At 39.0% G+C, this 19,676-nt stretch overlaps 1 protein-coding gene across 1 annotated transcript in view; it reads right to left on the bottom strand.

Annotated features, from left to right (window-relative positions):
* Window positions 1-250: 250 nt before the first annotated feature.
* LOC103904763 (N-acetylated-alpha-linked acidic dipeptidase 2) overlaps window positions 251-19,676 on the bottom strand; it is a 36,093-nt gene continuing 16,667 nt past the window's right edge. Inside the window, exons 12-19 of the mRNA XM_009286274.1 lie at window positions 16,727-16,790; window positions 13,992-14,059; window positions 9,043-9,134; window positions 7,564-7,654; window positions 6,637-6,901; window positions 3,175-3,256; window positions 2,121-2,213; window positions 251-440 (exon numbers count right to left, since the gene is read on the bottom strand). Of these exons, the coding sequence (XP_009284549.1) occupies window positions 251-440; window positions 2,121-2,213; window positions 3,175-3,256; window positions 6,637-6,901; window positions 7,564-7,654; window positions 9,043-9,134; window positions 13,992-14,059; window positions 16,727-16,790 (945 nt within the window). The remainder of the gene's footprint in view (window positions 441-2,120; window positions 2,214-3,174; window positions 3,257-6,636; window positions 6,902-7,563; window positions 7,655-9,042; window positions 9,135-13,991; window positions 14,060-16,726; window positions 16,791-19,676) is intronic.

The following is a 19,676-nucleotide window of genomic DNA, read 5'->3' on the forward strand; positions in this document are numbered from 1 at the left end:
ACTACAGCACATTTCACGCTTTGCTGTTTGAGCTTTTCGAAGCCATCATCCTACGCTACTTCTTTCAGCGTTTCTGCTGCTGCCTGCACAGTAAAGGCTGCAATGGAAATCTGCCTCTTAACTTCTTCCCAGGCTTCATGCTGATCTGCTTTGCTTTCAATATCAAACATGGCATCATAGATCCCCGGGAAGGACTCTCCAGCATACTTGTTGTGACTGCTTGGAGCCTGAGCTTTTTGAAGCCATCATCCTACGCTACTTCTTTCAGCGTTTCTGCTGCTGCCTGCACAGTAAAGGCTGCAATGGAAATCTGCCTCTTAACTTCTTCCCAGGCTTCATGCTGATCTGCTTTGCTTTCAATATCAAACATGGCATCATAGATCCCCGGGAAGGACTCTCCAGCATACTTGTTGTGACTGCTTGGAGCGAAGATGACATGTCTGTGGGGAAAGAAAGAAAAAAAATGTGGGTATACTAAATAAAATAACCATTAACGGTGTGCATGTTCATGGTAGGGAACTGTACGTGTGCTACATAAAGCAGCTGTGAATCCTGTGATGATCAGAACTTGCTAAATACACAGGAAATCTACCCATACCTGTCTTTAAAAAGACAGGAGGAAGCAGCCCCAAGGGCAAAATCTATGGGAAAAGGCAGAGATTTAGGAAAGGTAGCCTTCTCCTTGGGAAGAGATGATGCGTTTGTCTAATTAGGAATGAAACCATGTTAAATTTTTTGAAAATGGGAGCTCAGCAAACCTGCTGAACTCATGTGGCAGTCTGGAACAGGGAACAAAACTAGTTACGGGTGTACAATGAGAAGGGGAACAGAAACCTCAAAAATAACTAAGCAGTTGAATGATGGTCAGCAGATCTGGGAAAGGAAGGGAGGTAAAAAGACGGAAAAAAAAAATCTATGGGAGAATTCTTGAGAAGAGCATGAATTCTTCAGAGAAGAAGTGATCATATTGGAACAGAACTGCGCAAAACTATCGATTTTATTTGTTGGTGGTTTTTTTTTTCCTTAAATAATGAATAGTTGCAGATCTGCTTTGAAATTGATTTTGTTCATATGAAGTATCAAAGCACATTTGTAGCATGTAAAAGAGTCCTCCCAAATCAAAATAAACACTAAAACTATATTAATAAATGCAAGCAAGTAAAAAAAAATTAAAAAACCAGACAGCTCTAAATGATACCTAATGCCCAACAAGAACTGTAGAAAACAACCATTTCATTCTTCCAAAAGCGTGAATGATAGTTTATCCTAGGAGGATGGAAGTGTGATTCTCAGTTCTACCTGCCCAAGGGACTTCTGGCTTGGTGTGAAAGCCGTCAGTCAGTGAGTCAGATATATCCAGTCGTTAGGAAAAGGGGGATACCGAGAGTAAAGTGAGGTAGTCACACACCTGACAGTGGAAGCTAGGTTCTTGTCAAGTGTTACTAATAAATGCACTGGGCTTCTATAAAGGGTATTGTGGTGCACCAAACATTGTCTTTCTCCGGGCCCACGTGCTTGTAGAGAGAAAACTTCAAGAATAACTAGTTAATGATTTGAGCTAGTAGGAGCATCTATAGAAGCAGCCAAAGCTGGGACAGATGGATCTCTGCAGCACAGCTCATGGACCTTTATCTATCCTGTGCTCAAAGGTCACTCTCTCCAAGCTCTCTCTTCTGGACTTCTCTCTTCACCTGACCCTCACTACACATCTGTTCTCGTCCTTTTCTCCCTTTTACTCTACCCTCATTTCTCCTTTCTTTCCGTACAGTTGATTCTCCACTGAATCCTCGCTTTGTACAGGTTTAAAGGAGGAAGTGGTAACAGAAGTAGTACTACACACCTGCAAATAAAAGTCACAGAGTATGATGGCTAATAAAAACAGAGTGCCAGACCCAAGAAGAGGAATTAGGCACCACAAGACTGGTGCAGCCAAGGAGTTCTCCTTGGGGGTTATAAACAAAGTCTGCTACTCACTGGCTTGTACCTAAAACAGAATCTGTTGAGCTGTAATTCCTATATGAGGCCTATACAGCAGTTCAACTGACCAGTCAGTTAGGGTGGGGTTCCCCTGCAAAAAATACGGTGCCTTAGACAGCTGGTCAAGAAACTTGTTGCCTCACCTGTAAAACTTCCTTCCTGGTAAGCCAAGAGGATCAATGAAAGCTCTTTCTGTAAACATCAGCTGATCGTTCATGATTCGCACTGCAACTGGACTGCAGAAAATGGAGACGGAGACATTTCACACAATGAGGAAACATGACTTCCCAGTTTCATTTAAACACTTTTCCTCTTCTTTGGACAGAAAAAAACATTACAGTGATGGTCTACAGTTTGCAAAAAGATGACGTTTTGCAAATGGAGATATTCAATACATGTTATATTAATGCATTAGGATTTCTGTGTTAGAAAACTAAACTACAAGATTTCACACTATGCAAAATAAAATGGGAGACTTTCTGACAGTGTCAGATACTTACTTACTATTAAATGGCACTAGAAACATCCCACTTAACAGAGGGAAGAGGAAGGCTGCAATTTAGTTCAAGATAAAGATAACTAGATTTTGGTGTCCACCCATAAGCCAAGTGTCCAAACTTCTACTCTAATCTATACAGTAACATAGTAAGGATGGGATTCAGTTGCCTAAACACAACTATCTGGTACCATATGAGGTGCGTAGGAGCACCTGGCCACCATCCACTATACTCAGAGGGCACGGGAGTCCCATAGGGCCCTTAGGTTCACAAGCATCATAAGGATATCTTAGATACTCTGAAGCATCATCCTGTCTCCTTGAGGTGTGCTGAAACTACAAATTCTGGCATCACCTACAACACTCAAGCGTAGGTGTCTAAATACAGAGCTCATTCCAACTTTAGCTTTCACTGCTATCTGCCTTTCCATGTATTACAATAATTTTAACAACAAGCTGATACTAGTAATAAGCTCTACAGCTGATAGTATTCATCATGGGAAGCAGAATTCATCTTAGCAGATATTGCCTGTCTCAGAGTTCAAGGGCTCTATTCTACAGTTATCAGAGAGAATCCTGTTGTAGTCACTGGAAAGAAAGAGCTGCCACCCTGGTACCAGAGCTGCCTGGGTACCTAAGGCAGATATACACACACACACACATATATATATATATAATTTTTTTTTTTTTTCCAGACTTACTCTTTCTTCTTGTCAACTTCAAGTCTCCTGTGAAATTCAGCAGCAGCCTTTGAGAAGTTCACCACAGCGGAAAAAAGAGGATCTAGAAAAGGAAGGACTTTGTGAGCAACTTCAAAATATCTGCTGAGCCCAATACACCTTTCAGTTGCCCAGTGAAAAACTACATTTGTTTTGCTCATATAATTGCATTAATTTTGTTGTCTTTCCATAATTCATTAGTTTCCCTAGTGCAGACTTTAAAGAGCTGCACTACTAGCGGTAATAGACAAAAACCTTGTGCAATGAGGCCAACAATAAAGCAGAATGCTTGATAAAGCTTTCACAAGTATACATCTTCCCTCTGCCTGGCAAGGAAAAGACTGGCTGGCATTGCAAATGGAGAACTCTGCAGTTTCCTTTTTAACAAAGGGGTGCACTGCAGCGTTTAGGTATAAAAAGCCTGACTTACATAAAAAAATACCAGCTCTTCCAGCAGGCTGCGGAAGGACAGCAGGATTTCCCTCTTGGAACATTATGTCCTATTCATATCATAATGGAATAGTGTGATATGTATATCAAATAGTATTAGGTGAGGCATAAAAGACACAACTGTCATGGAACACCGTGATAGACAGGGTAGACTGAAGTAGCCAAGTCCCGTGCTTGCTCCACACGTGCACTACATTACAGCATAGGAGATGTCTCTGCCATGACCCTGCGTGCCGTCCCACAGTGCTGCTACTCAAACCCCAGGATTTTGCCTGTTACGCCTGACTATGTGCAGGCAGGCTGGCGGGTAAGTCAGTGGCTTTTTCCTGCTCTGTCCCTGGCAGTATGTCCAAGCCATGTGGAATACCTTAGACAAAGAAGCAGCAGGCCTTTCTTTTAATGACAGTATCAGCTGTGACGATTTTCCTGTGGAAGGGTCTATTTAATACAGACCTGGGAAAACTATCAATTTATACAACTTATTTTTGTAGAATAAGTAAAAGGTGGATGTTATGAGAAGAAGAACTTCTGGCCTTATCAAAATTCAACTCAATTACAAAGAAGGAAGGTTTACAACTTGTACATTTTGCCCATGAGTTTCAGAAAACTTTAGATAAACCAGAGTATCCTCTCTTTGATCGTACAGGAATATGGGGCATAAGATTAGGTCATCTCCTAAATCCAGTCCTCTGTTGGCAACTATGGCCCTTCACTGTTTATAAAATTATCACACTATTTTAGTGTGATAGGCTTTCTGTAGATAGATTTATCACACTGTTTAGCGTGATAGGCTTTCTGTTCCCAGGACTCCTATTGAAAGCTGTTCTGCAGTCTCGTTTGCTCTTCTATTTCTAGCAAACTCACTTATTCATCACCAGCCTACACTTGCTTGTTCTTGTATTAATATTTTTGTTTAGTTGACATTAGAGGCACAGATTTTATGTATGATGTGACCTGTTTACGGACTGCAGTATAGACAGACCTATGTCACGTTGTGAGGGTGAGAATGTACACTCGTCCACAACCGTGGCAATAGTTCTGAGTTTGCCAGAGGACAGAGTTCTGCCCTGCTGACATCATGGTTGTATCATGGCAACAGATTATATTTCAGAAGCAGTAGGAGGGGATTTAAGAGAAAAAAAAGAAAGGTCATCTGAAAATATGTAAGAGAATTTGTGCTCATGTTCACTCGCTATTCAGTGCTGTCAGTGGTGGTTTTTCTAGAAAGTATCACAACGTTTCTTTTTTTTTTTTTCTCCCTGCAAATCTTAGTTCCTGATGATAGCATATGACTACAAGTACATATTTAATGAAAAAAGGTTTCCAGCCTTCATTGTTGCAGAGGAGCAGCTGAAATGTGAATCCAAAGGCAAACAAAAACCTTAATCTATTATTTTAAAAGCCAATTATCTGATTTATTCAGGCTTAATTAACAATTTTCTGACATTCAGTGCTGTCAATAGGCAATCCTATGAAAATTCTCAGTGAAATGAATTTTAATTTTCACAGTATTGTAAAAACTACCTATGCATTTTAATGCACTCTGGTGTAATAGAATAAACAAAAATTAAAAGTTATAGTTTCATTCAAGAAATAATTTAAAACTGATCAGGCATCAGAGAAGAGTATTTTCAAACTAAAAAATATGCCTTGTAAAAAACTGGTCAAAGTGACACACCTATACAGTTATTAAGGAGAGGGTTAAGTGATACTTGTTGGGGGGAAGCTAACAAAAAGATTGCTTCTAGAATCTAGGAACAAAAATGGATGCATTGGTCAGAAGATAGTTTGGGCAACTTCTAATCTGAAATGAGAAAGAAACCCAAACAATGAAAATAAATTATTTAACAGAAATTTTGCAAAAAGAAGGTCCAGACTTGGTGTTTCCTTACAAGATATGTTGCAGTAAACACAAGAACATATGGAAATAAATCCTTGTGTTATGCAAAATCTCAGACCAGATGATCCACCATGCAAGGCTTCCTGTCTCCAGTGGCCTTTTTACAAAAAAGGGTGACTTTTCAAAATAGTCAAGAATTTTTCACCTAAGCCATTACATGAAGTTTTAAACATCATTTTTAGTTTTCTCCAAATGAGGATTCGATTTGAGTTACTTCTAATGTTTCACACAACCCGAAAGAGTACTGCATCTCCAAAAAGCTAGTTAATGTCTCTAAACCATGGGTCCCTTAGTTAGCAAGTGAATTAGGACTGACTGAAAAATCCTCCTTGGTCCAGAAACACAAGGGGTGAATGAGACAAGAAGAAAGAAAGAAGAGAGAGAGAGGGAGAGAAAGAAAATTACTGTGGAAGCTATCCTAGCCTGGGATCCAGGACACTCTGCTGCTTCCGACTGGTTTTATTTGCTTCATTGCAATGTGTTCAGGTGCTCAGCAAATGGATATGCTTATGCAGAAGAGTTAGAGAAGTGCTTCTGTTGCCTAAAAGCGGTATCCAGGCACTGAGACAGATGGTAAGCAAGTTTCCCAGGGTCAGATGAAGTCTTTGGCGGAGGAGGAATGGGCACCTGTGTCTCTCAAGTTCCAGGCAGTTGCCATAAACATTTAACTTGTCTTCTTTTTTAAGCAAGAAAGTGAGAAGCAGGCTGATATATCTCTTTGTTCTGCATTTGATTGTGGTCCATGACTGGTCATGAGCACTGTAATAATATGCATGAAAACTGTTATAACCCTCTCATCTAGACAATAATGTGCTAAACCTGTGTTATGTTTAGAAAAAGAAAATTAGAGGCTCTTTATTATGATGGCAGGATTGAAACAGGAAAGTAAGGAGTTCATTTTCAGAGCTATAACAGACAGGGCTCTGAGCAACCTGATCTAGTTGAAGATGTCCCTGCCCACGGCAGGGGGGGTGGACTAGATGACCTTTAGAGGTCCCTTCCAACCCAAACTATTCTATGGTTCTGTGATATAACATGTCCTTGCATAATTCCAATTAATGCACTTAAGAAATAGTCTTGTGGCTATTACTCACCAAACAATACTTTGTAAGTTTTCAGCTGTTCTTCATGTTTCTTGGCCAATTTATAAATTCTGTTGCTATATCCTTTTAAGGCTTCTCCATAATCTCTACAGTCGAATGGAATGACCTGGGAATCTGCCAGTTCATAAACCAGTTTGCCTCGTAACTGGGCAATTGTTAGCTGTTTCTTGAAGGTGGGGTCGTAAAACTTTTCCACTAACTCAAAGGTCTCATACACAGTGTGGTAAACAGGATAATTGCTGAATTTGTCCACTTTCTGAAAAAGAGCAAGGAAATTTGTCAGTGCCCTGCATTCTAACTGCAGTTAAGGGATGTATTGATCACTTAACGACTATGATGTTTTGCACAGTTTCCAAATCAAAAAAGCTATTTGCTACAAAACACAATTTACTATCCTTCCATTTTTGTGTGTTCATTTGAAGAAACTAAACCAACCTGAATCCATGGACTGTTGCACAAGATTAAGTGAGCAGGCTTCCTTCTCTCTACCTACACAGACCTGCCTTCAGTTCCATTGTACAGAGATTGCCTTCACTAGCAGTGAAAACAGTTTGGGGTTTTGGATAGCAGAAATCCTCTATCATGGCCCCTTTTTATCTTGTGTAGTTATTTCTGAACACAATCCAGGAAGATTTGTAGATTAAAGGGGCTACTAATAGTATGGTGGAATGGAATATACACCTCCAACCAGATTCTATAAATATCTTTATGTGAACTTGACAGCCTATAGAATATACACAACACTGTAACATGTTTTAGTCTCCAAACATTCAGGTTTCTTGCTAAATTAAAAAAATGGCATTGATATACAAACCAGTCAAAGATTCTTTGAAGGTTTTTTATTAATTATGAATAAATGCTTTTAAAGTATGACTGTTCAGCACTATCAAACTTCTTCAAGCAATCTGGAAGACTTACCCTATTCTTGGTATAACGGACTCTGCCCGATGCAATTCCCAATCGCTGAAAGTAAGCTTCAAAATCACTGCCTGATCCCAGTTTGTTTATTCTACATGTAGAAAAGACAACATCTCAGTGAGAGCTCTTGCTTTATAGTACGGTAGTAATTTATGCAAAATGCAGATTTTTCAAAGAAATGGAGGTCAGTTCTTCTGGAAGGCACATCAGGGACACTAGTAAGATCAGAGACTAGATGAGTGGCAAGCTTAATTACTCTAACTGATTTTATTCCACCACACTAATTCAGTATCTTGTATTGCTAGGAAGATTTTTTAAAGGTAGCAATCCTGTTTATGGCACTGACCACATTTAAAAAAAAAAAGACACATTATGCACAGGAGCCATAAAAATGTATCAGACATGTCTCTGCAATCTTAAAACTTCAATCATTTATTTCCAAACTAATATGAATTGGGCAGCAATATATGTAAAGACAGATGTGTTTATATACTTAGCATATTCCACAGTAGAAGCAAAGACAAATAATTTCTACCGCAGAAGACACAATTATATGTTACTTACAAGTAAATATTGCCATCTGCTGGGTAGATGTGGCAAGACAGAGGAAAAGAAGAAAATGATGATAAAGACAGATGTAATATTCCAAGTATTTTCAAATATTTATTTAAGTTTTATATTAAGTTTTAGGTTTAAATGTCTAGCCTGGTGAATAATTGGTGTTTCTCAGCTAAAAAAAATAACCCAGCTAAAGTTCTTCTGTTAGTATAAATTTCTGCAAGGAACTATTTGTATCAACTGAGAAAGGTCAGGTCTGGTAGCTTTTTCAAAAGGAAGAAATCTCAGCGAGTCTAATGAATCTAGAAACTCATCTTACCAGGGCCTGAAAGACAGGGTAATACACGCAGAACATTTTGGTCAAATCACACAAAGGGGCAGTTCTATTTACCTTACGTGAGTAATGCCACAGCCCTACAAGTCACAGGCTCAAACAGCATTTTAGAGTTTTAATACCTTCAGATATAGCTTTGTAATGTATTAAATTTACATCCATTGTATAAAGAAAGAATAAGTATCACAAGAGCTTTTTAATTACTTCTCTAGGCAGTTTCTTTCAACTAAGCATTTGCTTATCCTAACAATTTTGATATTATCTCATCTAGTAGGGTGACTAAACTATATTTTGAACTCTTTCCCCGCCCTGGTCTTTTTTGATTGCTTTCCAAATTGCTTTTCCACTAATAAAAGGCCATTAAAAAGTGTGAGGTTTCATTTTACAGCAGGCATAGATGTCACCATCATTAAAAAAGTCATAACATTTTATTTTATTTTACTTTAAAAGATATTGCTAGAGAGTCACCTTGTACTGAAAGGTTTTGTATTGCTGTCATCAATAGCACTTCCTGAAAAATTCTGGAGAGTAGCCATGCTATGATATGATGAAATTATTGAGAAAGAAAAAACAGATTAACAACTTACCTGGGGTAGCTATTCTTTTCAGTTGCAGGATCTTTCTCAAGCCAACTCTCATAAAGAGACTTATTTTCATAACCCTCATCAGGGCTTAAAATCTGGAGAGGAAAAGATTATAAAATCATTGGTAGTACCTCTAACAATTCAGTATGAAAGGAGACCTTTACAGCTATCTGCATCATTATTAATCAACAGTATTGCTGCATCCAAGGAAGTGTACATACACTATTTACATTTGTTACATACATTTATGGATCCCAACCATGAAGAGCATCTTAGGAACCAACCATATACAGTGGGGAAGAGCAGGTTAAAAGCTCAAGAACACTAGCTGGAGCTCATCCACTTCTGGGGGAAGTGGATCCTGGAGATTTCCAGGACTTCTTAACACCTTATTATAGCGCTGTGTATGTATGCACACAACAGCATATATAGCACTATGGAGCTCCTCCAGCAGCCAGGATGCCCCAGCTGCTTTCCTTTCAGCAGGCAAAGGGAGATGACAGCCCTAACCCTGTGGCGGTTTGCCCCGCGCAGCAGCAATATTCTCTCAACAGGCTGAGCCTGAAATTTGACTGCTTTTTGCTGTAGGAAGGGTACAGAAGAATTGTGCTAGAAGGAAGGGCCAAAACCAGTCATTAACTATATTACAGCAGTGCCAAGGGGATGCAACCAAGACTGGAGCACCATTGTGCAAGACACTGTAAGTACAAATGTAGGTCCCACCCTTACCTTAAAAAAAATCAAAAAGCTATGCAACCAGGATGGAAAAGGTAAGTATTAGTAAAGCCATCATACAGCCGGGAAAACTATGAAAGAGCATAAAGTTAGTTGACCAAAGCTCTTAGAAAATCTGTGGCAGAGGTAAAAATTAATCAAGACTCTGGCCCTGGTCTCCATCTACACTTAAACAATCTTTAATAGACATGATCCTTTAAATATAAGATTAGTTATGATGTGCAGAGGAGTGGGATTTTTTTTTTTTTTCCAAAATACAAAGCATAAATGTTCATGGCTAGATACACGGTCCCGCAGTATTGTCAAGACATAAATTCTGCATTGAAAAATATACAGACTCCAAATTGAAAATCAGAAAGAAGTTCTGACCTCTGAGATTATGTCAGCAGCTAGCAGAAAAATAACAACTTTGTGAAGTAACTGCTTGGCTGCTGTCATTTTCAGAGCACTTTGGTGAAGTTCTAGGGCTAAATTGAAAACGGTACATTAATAAGAGCAAGCTGAACTCTGACATATGGGAGTAAAAGCACTCCATGCTCTGGCAGAGATGTTATTCTGATGGCTCTGGTCATGTAAAAACCATTGGCCAGCTTTTTCATACAACACTGAGAGCCTAATAAAACATACTATTTGCCCTGATTTAGATCCAAATCTAGAATCAGCATAAGCTTACTGCTACCTCAAGGGAAGATGCAGAGTTCTTTAAGTATAAATACAAAGTAAGAAGTGATGATCAGAACAGGGGAATTGGAGTTGAACTATTGCAGACGCTGGCCGGTGGCTACCAATTGTCTAAAGCCTAGCAGTAGACCAGGGCCAAAAAAGACTTTCCACAGCTGAATGTCCCATCTGTATGCTGAGGACCACACTTAAATGCAGAACTCCTTGAAAGACACCACTTCATGTGTACACTACATTCTTTTGGTGAGAAGTGGCTCACTGAAAAACAAGAAAAGTAAAGAGGTCTTGGGATGTTGGATAGTTGGATGTTGGACTCTTTAATATGAACAGAAATAACTTTCTTTTGGACATGCATAATCACCCACATCTGCACTAATATTCTTTCACATACTGGGCTTTCTGAATGAAATTCAATCCCATGCAAAAGCCTAATGCAAAGCATAGGAAACATTTTGGTCCCATTTATGCTGTTTCCAAGAATTAACTAGGACTCCTGAGGTGCACAGGACTTCTCACTATTCCTATTCAAGAAACTAACAACCAGGATATGCAAAGACTTAACGGGTTGAGGCTTTGATGTGTACATCTATCTTCCCAATGTCATCCAAACCCAAATGCATTTCAGTTGAAATAGCAAAACTAAGAATATAATCACTCTGCCTTAGTCCTTCTAGCCCTTACAGAAATTAAGTTTTTTTTTCAGATTAGTGGAAAAGACACAATAGATTAGCAAAGGTACAGATTGTAGTCTTTGGTTATCTTTGTAAGAGGCTACCCAAATTCAAGTGAAGAAAAAAATTAAGAAAATTAAGCACATCCCTCCGCAAAACAGTGCTTCCCTCTTCTAGCTGTTGCTTTAGTTTCTCTCCCTCTTTTGCTAATCCAATTCACTGGAATTTTTAGAGACCTGGAGAATAAAGATGTTTGAACCCTTAAATGAATTTTATCCTGTGATGCTAGAAGCAGTGAGCCAAGTAAAAGATGTGCCACATTTCTACAGGGTCTATCAGTCATCTGTATACATGTTTCTATGTCAACAGAAACGTTGTCCTAGCTAGAAGTGGTCCTTCAGCAAACACCCTTTGGTATCCCTGACTTCTCTCCAAGAGTCCATCAAAACATCTTTTTCCTTAGGAAAATTCCAACGATCTCTATGAATGATCTTACAGAAAAGTTCAAAAGAGTGTAAGTGTTCTAGAGAAACATTTCACAGCCTGTGATTTATGGATCACTGGAGGTCACTGGTGGCACATCAACCCTGTAAAGAAAAGATGGTTCTGAAATGAAAAATACAATGTTGAATCACTGTAAAAATTGAACCACAATTTTATTTTTCAAAAAGATGAGAGGCAGTCCCAGGTTTAGCAGTAAAAAAAGAGGAAAACACTCCTCTAGAAAAAAAGGATTGCAGATGAGATTCTTTGGACAGACACAATATGATAAAACTGGGCAAAGTGTTCTTTGGCTGTCTACAGAAAGCAGAGAACAGCAGAGAATCAGAATGTTGTTGCAGAATCCTGCTCTGTGGAACAACAGAAAAGAAAAAGTAGTTGTGAATTTTGTCTATAACAAGCTAACAAAAAAAAAAATCTAAGATATTCCAACAGTGGCTTTAAGGAGCTCAAGAAATAGTCAGACTTTTCACTTAGAACTGTTTACCATAAAATAATCCCCTTTACAAATGGAACTATGAAGAATATGGCTGAATATGATGTACTTCTAGGAGTTTTTTAGCAAGGAGACAGCATGGAATTACAGAATAGTTGTCAGGTTTTCTATTGTTTACATTATACTTCTACTGTTAAAAGCTTAAATAACACTGAACAGGAAAATTTTCAAAGAGCCAGTCTCAAGTACTTCGTATGGTACTTCAGGGGAAAGGAGGGGAAAGGAGGGGAAAGGAGGGGAAAGGAGGGGAAAGGAGGGGAAAGGAGGGGAAAGGAGGGGAAAGGAGGGGAAAGGAGGGGAAAGGAGGGGAAAGGAGGGGAAAGGAGGGGAAAGGAGGGGAAAGGAGGGGAAAGGAGGGGAAAGGAGGGGAAAGGAGGGGAAAGGAGGGGAAAGGAGGGGAAAGGAGGGGAAAGGAGGGGAAAGGAGGGGAAAGGAGGGGAAAGGAGGGGAAAGGAGGGGAAAGGAGGGGAAAGGAGGGGAAAGGAGGGGAAAGGAGGGGAAAGGAGGGGAAAGGAGGGGAAAGGAGGGGAAAGGAGGGGAAGGAGGGGAAAGGAGGGGAAAGGAGGGGAAGGAGGGGAAAGGAGGGGAAAGGAGGGGAAGGAGGGGAAAGGAGGGGAAAGGAGGGGAAAGGAGGGGAAAGGAGGGGAAAGGAGGGGAAAGGAGGGGAAAGGAGGGGAAAGGAGGGGAAAGGAGGGGAAAGGAAAGGAAAGGAAAGGAAAGGAAAGGAAAGGAAAGGAAAGGAAAGGAAAGGAAAGGAAAGGAAAGGAAAGGAAAGGAAAGGAAAGGAAAGGAAAGGAAAGGAAAGGAAAGGAAAGGAAAGGAAAAAGACAAGACATGGGAATAGCATAGATAAACCGCCCCAGATTCAAACCATGGCATTTCCAGTGTTAAAAGAAAGTGTACTGCGTTTGGAAATAGCTCAGGATGTATGCATCTAGTGGGATGGGAGACTAGTAGCTGGAGCCATCCTACCAGGTACCATTGCTGTGCAGATTTTTACACTGGACCAAGTCACTTGGGTTCCCTTAATATCAGGGGGAAAAAAATAGCCTGAGAGTTCTGTATGTACAAGAGTAGACAACCACATTTGGTCAAATGAATGCCTATTTCTACTCATTGCCTTTAAAGGGAGCCTACGTTGCTTAAGTCAGACACAGATGTCTTCCATTAATTGAGATGAATCCAGACCTGAGGATAGTGACAATGGCTCATGCTAGGTGCCTAATCTGGTTAACTCCTCATATGGCCAATGAAGTTTCATGCTTTAATGGATCACAATCTTTCAGCCTTATGATAATGCATCCTGAGAGGTGAAAGAAAAGGAGACATGATTAGACCACTTGTGATCATGCAAATCCATACATCTGGCCTGTTACAAAACCCGCTCAATCCTTCAATATTTATCACAGTATTTCAGGGGCTCAGTCAGATACGGAGGAGATTCAGGGGGAACAGACAGAGAGAAAATGTTAGCTAGCCAATGTGAAAATGAATAGATTATCTTTTGCACATGAAATGGAGATCTAAAATGCAATTTAATTCCTTGAATGCTTATCACTTTAGAGAATTGATCTTGCTCAAGTGTTTTATTATCTTGTTTTTATTATTATTATTTTTACTATATATTACAAATAATATTCCACTTATGTCAGTGACACATTTCAACCTTTCTAAGAATACTGAGGAACTGTGAGCCTGGACTGTGTACCACTGATGGGATGTTTTGCTATTGATTTTGGTGGGATCAAGATTCTTCCAGCACAGCAATAAGAGAAATCCAGTATTATACAATAATCCAATTTTACCCAATAAACTTGCAGTTTTACATTCTTAGAAAGTCACAAATAATAGACGCTCTGATTCTGTACCTCTTTTGTTAGATTATACACCAGCTGGTAGAGAAGAGGGGTGCAGTCAACTCTTAATGTGTAGTTACCTGAAAATGAAACAAAGACACGGAAATTTTCCCTTCATGTACCAGTGGCATTATCTTCTTAATGGATTAAACCCTGTAGTCCTTTCTTAGACAAACTTCTTGACTCCAAGGCAAGAATTGAGATCTTGCCTCAGACTATATACAGAAAGACACTACTTGGTCACATTGTATAAGCTGCTGCTACTACACGACAATGATGCATTGGTTACAGTACATACACAGTAATGCAATTAAGCCTTCCCATAGTTCTAAAATATGCCTAACTATCCCTCATTAGCTACAAGTCCTTGTCACTCATACACTCCCTGAAGCTTGTGTTAAACAGAAGGCAATGGTAACATCCTACTTTTTGTAGGATGTTAAAAATAAAGTTAGTGCGTTCAGGAACCGTGCAGCAGGAAAGACATATTCCCTGCAAGAAGTTTTAAGACGTCTTTCAATGCAGCTCTTCTTCTCTTATCATAAAGAGTACTTTTTCAATGTTTTTGCAGACTGTATCTGAAAGACAGGTCATCTTCTGAGTAAGAGACTTGCAAGACATTTGGCATTTTATATTTCAGAACTAAGTCTCACCCAAATAGGAGGCAACAAAGATACACAGTAACGTTTTCATCTACTGGCTCCTAAACCTCCCCTTTTACCACCACACTGTGGCTTCTGCACTTTACACCCATGAGGTTTTCACACTGCCTGCGGGCTATGTTGAGCTAGGTAAGTATCTCATACCAAAGTTACCAGTTACAGCAGCCAGAGCCCCATCAAAAAGAAACTATCGCCACTTTTGAGGCAGGCAGGAGTGTAAAGCAGTCTTCTCTATAGACTACAGCCACCGGACAGCAGCTGGGCGAACACCTCTGCCCTCAAATATGGACAACAACAAAGAGGGGAAGAGGGGTGAGAAGGGTTTGATATAATAAAACATAGGCTCTCAGATAACACAGTTATTAGGTTTTGATATGGCTTTAGACCTTTGCACAGTGTGTACTCACAAGAGGACTAAACTGACAATTACAGAAAACCCCATGATGATGGAAAAAAATACTAGATAATTTTATTAATGTTTCCAAAGAGAGTCTATATTTGAGAACTGGAAATTAAAGTCACAAAAATGCCTAAAAGGATGACCCACTATTCTTCTTTTCATTGCTAAAGGACAATGAATAGAAATAATTTGCTGTCCAAAACGTGGCATAAGAAGTGCTCTGGAGATGTATGATGATAAACAAAATAATCGGCAGAGTACATGGATGCTATGGCTCTACAGGGGATTTTAATGCTCAGTCAGGTGAAAGATGTCCAAGATACTTAAAACAGCACACTGAACACGGTGTTCTTTTCCTTATTACATATTTCTTTTCCAGTGGTTTTACTTTCACATTTTCTTTAATGCATAAAGCAAGAGACATGTTTGAATAATCAAGATTTAGAAGAAAATTGTTAAGGCAGCAGCACGTTGGCTGCAAACCAACTGAAAAATACGTGTTACAGTCCATGCTGAGAATATGAAGCAGTTGTAAAGCTATTATTTCATTCGTGAGATCTTCTAGGCGTGAAATTCTGCTCTACTTTTTACACAACATGTAGGCTGCATAATTGAAGGAACAGCTCTAACCCTCCCTATACCCCAGCTCCAACTGAGCATTTAGAAACTGGGTCTGGCTTTTCTTTCTTTCCAATCCTTTTGTGACAGACAAAATTTTCATCTAACAGGCATAAAAAGAGTTCTTAAATATTCCTGTTGATATCCATTTTATTCACACACAGTAAGCCCAAATAAGTTTGGTTTAACATGGGAAGATCAATGCCCTAAATAACTGAGGTTATGACACAGGACAGCTTCACAGGACTTTACTGGCTATTGTCTCAGCACAGACAACAGTAAATGAAGTCCTTCTGTAATAAAGCTCAGTATAATTTAAGAAGGATTTTGTGATTTAGGTCATAGTGTTGGGCCCAAAACTCAAAGTACAGCTTCTAAGCAGCATTCCTGTATGACAGATTCTTCTCATACTCTGAAGGGCATAGTAAATTGGATAATGGTGGATCAGGTTTTTTGTGAAACACTATTCAGCGCTTATTTTTCTAGAAGAGCCCTGCCATAATACATATGTAACTCCCTGCATATTCTCCCTGCTCATAGCAATGAACAAAGGTGACCACACTGGCCCAAAGCACCAAAATGGGTCCCACCCCCACAAAATGAAAGCCTAAGGTCTTGACACAAATTATCTTAAGATCATAATAAATTAGTGTCCCAAAATATTATAATTCCACAGGGAAAGGAGCTGGAGCTGCAAGCAGAACAAGGAGCAGTCTGTCATATATTAAAACTGTAATTGTAAATTAAAGCTAATGCAGTTAAGAGAGAGTTTAACATTCAGACCGCTCAGTTCATTAGCACAGAATACTAAACTCCTCCAGAGGAGACATTCTGGAGTCCAGACACGTGGGCTGCAGCTCATGGATGGTGCTATTTGCAACAAGAAAGCAACATGAGAATTTAAATTGTTCTCTCTCTCCACTTAATTCTGTATTTGCTACACTTACTCTGAACATCACATTATCTATCTTAATAGTTTGCCAGCTCTGGATGCAATAAATAATACACAGTGAACTATTAAAATTGACATCTGTGAAGTAAAGTGAGTTTAAAAATAAAAGACACACCTTCTATAGAAGAATCTGTGTTGATGTAAGCAACTGCCCGTTCCTGGAGGACTCTGGCATTTTCCTGGGGTTGTAAAAGTGCAATTATTACTTTCAATTAGTGACATTTAGTCAAGAGCATTTTAAGTGCACTGTTTTTTACAGCATTACCTTTAAGAACCCAGTCAGGTTAAGTAGTACTATGTACTTTACCGATTATATTAATGTTTGAGGATGGGTCAATGATCTGAGCATATGAAATTCACTCCTGCTTTCTGGGACTTAATTTGTTGTGGAAAACATCCACAAAATGTAGGTGCTGCCTGCTGCATCACACAGGAGCACGATGGAACAGGAAAATTACTGAACAGCGTTGTAACAGGGTAAATTAAGGTTATACATGCGTCTTAACTCTGCACTTGCAGTGCTTTTTGAACATGCAACATGTGACTGTGAGGTCAGCCAGAATTCCTCCACGCTTTTAATCCCTAGTTACTCGTGTGAGCTCCCAGCACTGAACTCAGTGTTAACACTGATAAAGCGAGTATTGCTGTCATTTCTACACTCTTCCATTTCAAAAAGGGATGAGTCAAAGCACTGACATTTCCTATTAAAATGAATTTGACTGACTGTTTTGAGTCAACCAAGCATTGCTTTCACGCTAAATATATACACATGCTTGTTTAATTTTTTGCAAACTGGTAATTATGTTTGAAATTGATATTCTAATCAGTAAGTGGTATTTTACTAAGTCTTGGCTTTGTGATAGATATTCTAATTAGGTTAGTAATTGTTACTTGATTCATTCAATTTATAACCCAACTAATCATTTGTAAGTCACGTGAACTAAAAATTGAATTGGTAATTGATAGCTTCATAACCAAATTAATATCTTTAAAACAAACAGTAGAGGAGATTCTGCAAAAGAATATGAAGGGAGGAAGCAAGCCTGTATACGCCTACATGAGGCCTTGCATATATGCAAAAGCATATTTGCAACATAGAGAAATTCCTTCATTTATGAGGAATGGAGGTTGTCTATGTAACAAAAGGATGTTGCCACAGTTGCACAAGTCTTTTTCTCACACTGAAGATGGTGAATATCATGGGTTAATGTTCCTCGAGATTTAGTAGATGACAGATCTGGCAGCTGCAGAAACATGAGTGTAAACTGTGAGGAATGTCTCTAGATAAATTGAATCTAATCTAGGTGTCAAAGAGGAGGAATGCACACCACCAAGATAAAGCAAGAAAGCAATAATATAAAAACATTGAGGTTCAAATATGAATTGTGCTCATGGCTTTCTAATCTAGTACAGCTGCCATTTCAGGAAATAATGGATGATAGATTACTAGATATTAAATTATTAAACAAAAAACATTACAGAACAGCAGTAGCAATATGTGAACAAATCAAACATAAAAAGAACTCCTAATGTATTCATGACTTGCTCAGAAGAAATTGATCTTTTAAGTATCATTGTTTCATATTCCTCATCGTTAAAACAATTGTGTGTTTTTTCTTGACAGCATCTATATGCTGTCTATGTGCACAGATACATAGACGAAGAAATCACAAATAAAGTTTTATATACAGCATACTTTTGTTACTAGTGGAGTTCAGGTGGGATGAAACTTTAATGCCAACTCTTTAAAATCTCTCAGTAAATGATTTGAAAGATAATTTAAATCATGCTTTCTTCATCTAATGTCCCATAAACCAACAGCAAGATGCAGAGAGTCTATTGCAGCTGGAAGCCAAACAGTTTATGGGAGAAAGAATTAGTGCAAATCCAAAGGAATAGAAATATCAGCTTTGTTAACAGGAGAATGATGGAATCGATTTGGTGTCTGAGAGCATATTTCTGGTTTTGTTCCCTCCTCTGACACGTGTCATTTTGCTATGCAATTTTATGGTTTACTGAAATACATGCCAATAAACTAAAACAAAAAGACTAAAATATTTTATTTTATAGATTTTGAAAGCTCTATCCACATATCTAAATACAACCTTGTAAATAAAATTCTAACAGAAGAACAGACAACACATTTCTGTTAAACCATTCAGTACTAATAAATTGACATAGTTCAGCAGAAATGTGTTTCATCAGACAATTTTCTGCCTGCTCTATTTCTAATTTGGATTTTACAGACAAAGCAATGAAAACTCTCATAAGACCTATATTTCTTACCAGGGTTGAACAAATCCACTTACAGGGTTAAGAACTGAACATGCCCAACAGAGAAAGGAAGAGAAAAACATTCGGAACCTCACTTCTGAATTTCCCAACATCCTTCTATCAGGCAGGAATATAGTCAGGGATCCCAATACAGAATTAATCGATTGTCCTGCCCCTGAGACTCTACAATACTGGAAGTTTCACAGGAATTTGGAACAATTCACTCATAGATTACCTACCCTTTCATTTGCCCAGGAGGATTAATTTCCACACAAAGGGCTTTGTGTGCTTATGGATCACAGGTACATGATCTGGACTTTTGTTTATAGAAACTAAGGAATTTCTCAAATAGAAAGTCAGAAATTAAACCAATTTAGGTTATATAAAATGCTATCATTCTGTTAAATGAAGGGATAGATTTCTACATAGAGACCATGTCGCGGATGGAGTGTGACGGTGTGCTCCCCCACCCAACCTGACCTTTATCTCCTGTAACCCTGCTCAAGCGATAACTACCAGGGGCAGTTGTTAATGGATGCTGATAGTGATAGCTTTGTCCATTAACTAAGTGGATTTGGGAGCCAGATAACAACACAATAGCCCTTGGTTATTGTGAGAAATACGCCCACCTAACCACAGTTATCAGATATGACTATGAGTCAATCATCTTACCCCTTACCCCTGTGAGCTGCCCAAGAGCCCGTTGAGCTCTCCTGCACAGTAGCAGGCTGCATGGTGGGATCTCCCCTTGAGTAGGGACACCTCTCAAGGTTACTCCTCGAGGTTGAGAG

This window comes from Aptenodytes forsteri, unplaced genomic scaffold (assembly GCF_000699145.1).
Source record: "Aptenodytes forsteri isolate BGI_AS27 unplaced genomic scaffold, ASM69914v1 Scaffold376, whole genome shotgun sequence".
Lineage (NCBI taxonomy): Eukaryota > Metazoa > Chordata > Aves > Sphenisciformes > Spheniscidae > Aptenodytes > Aptenodytes forsteri.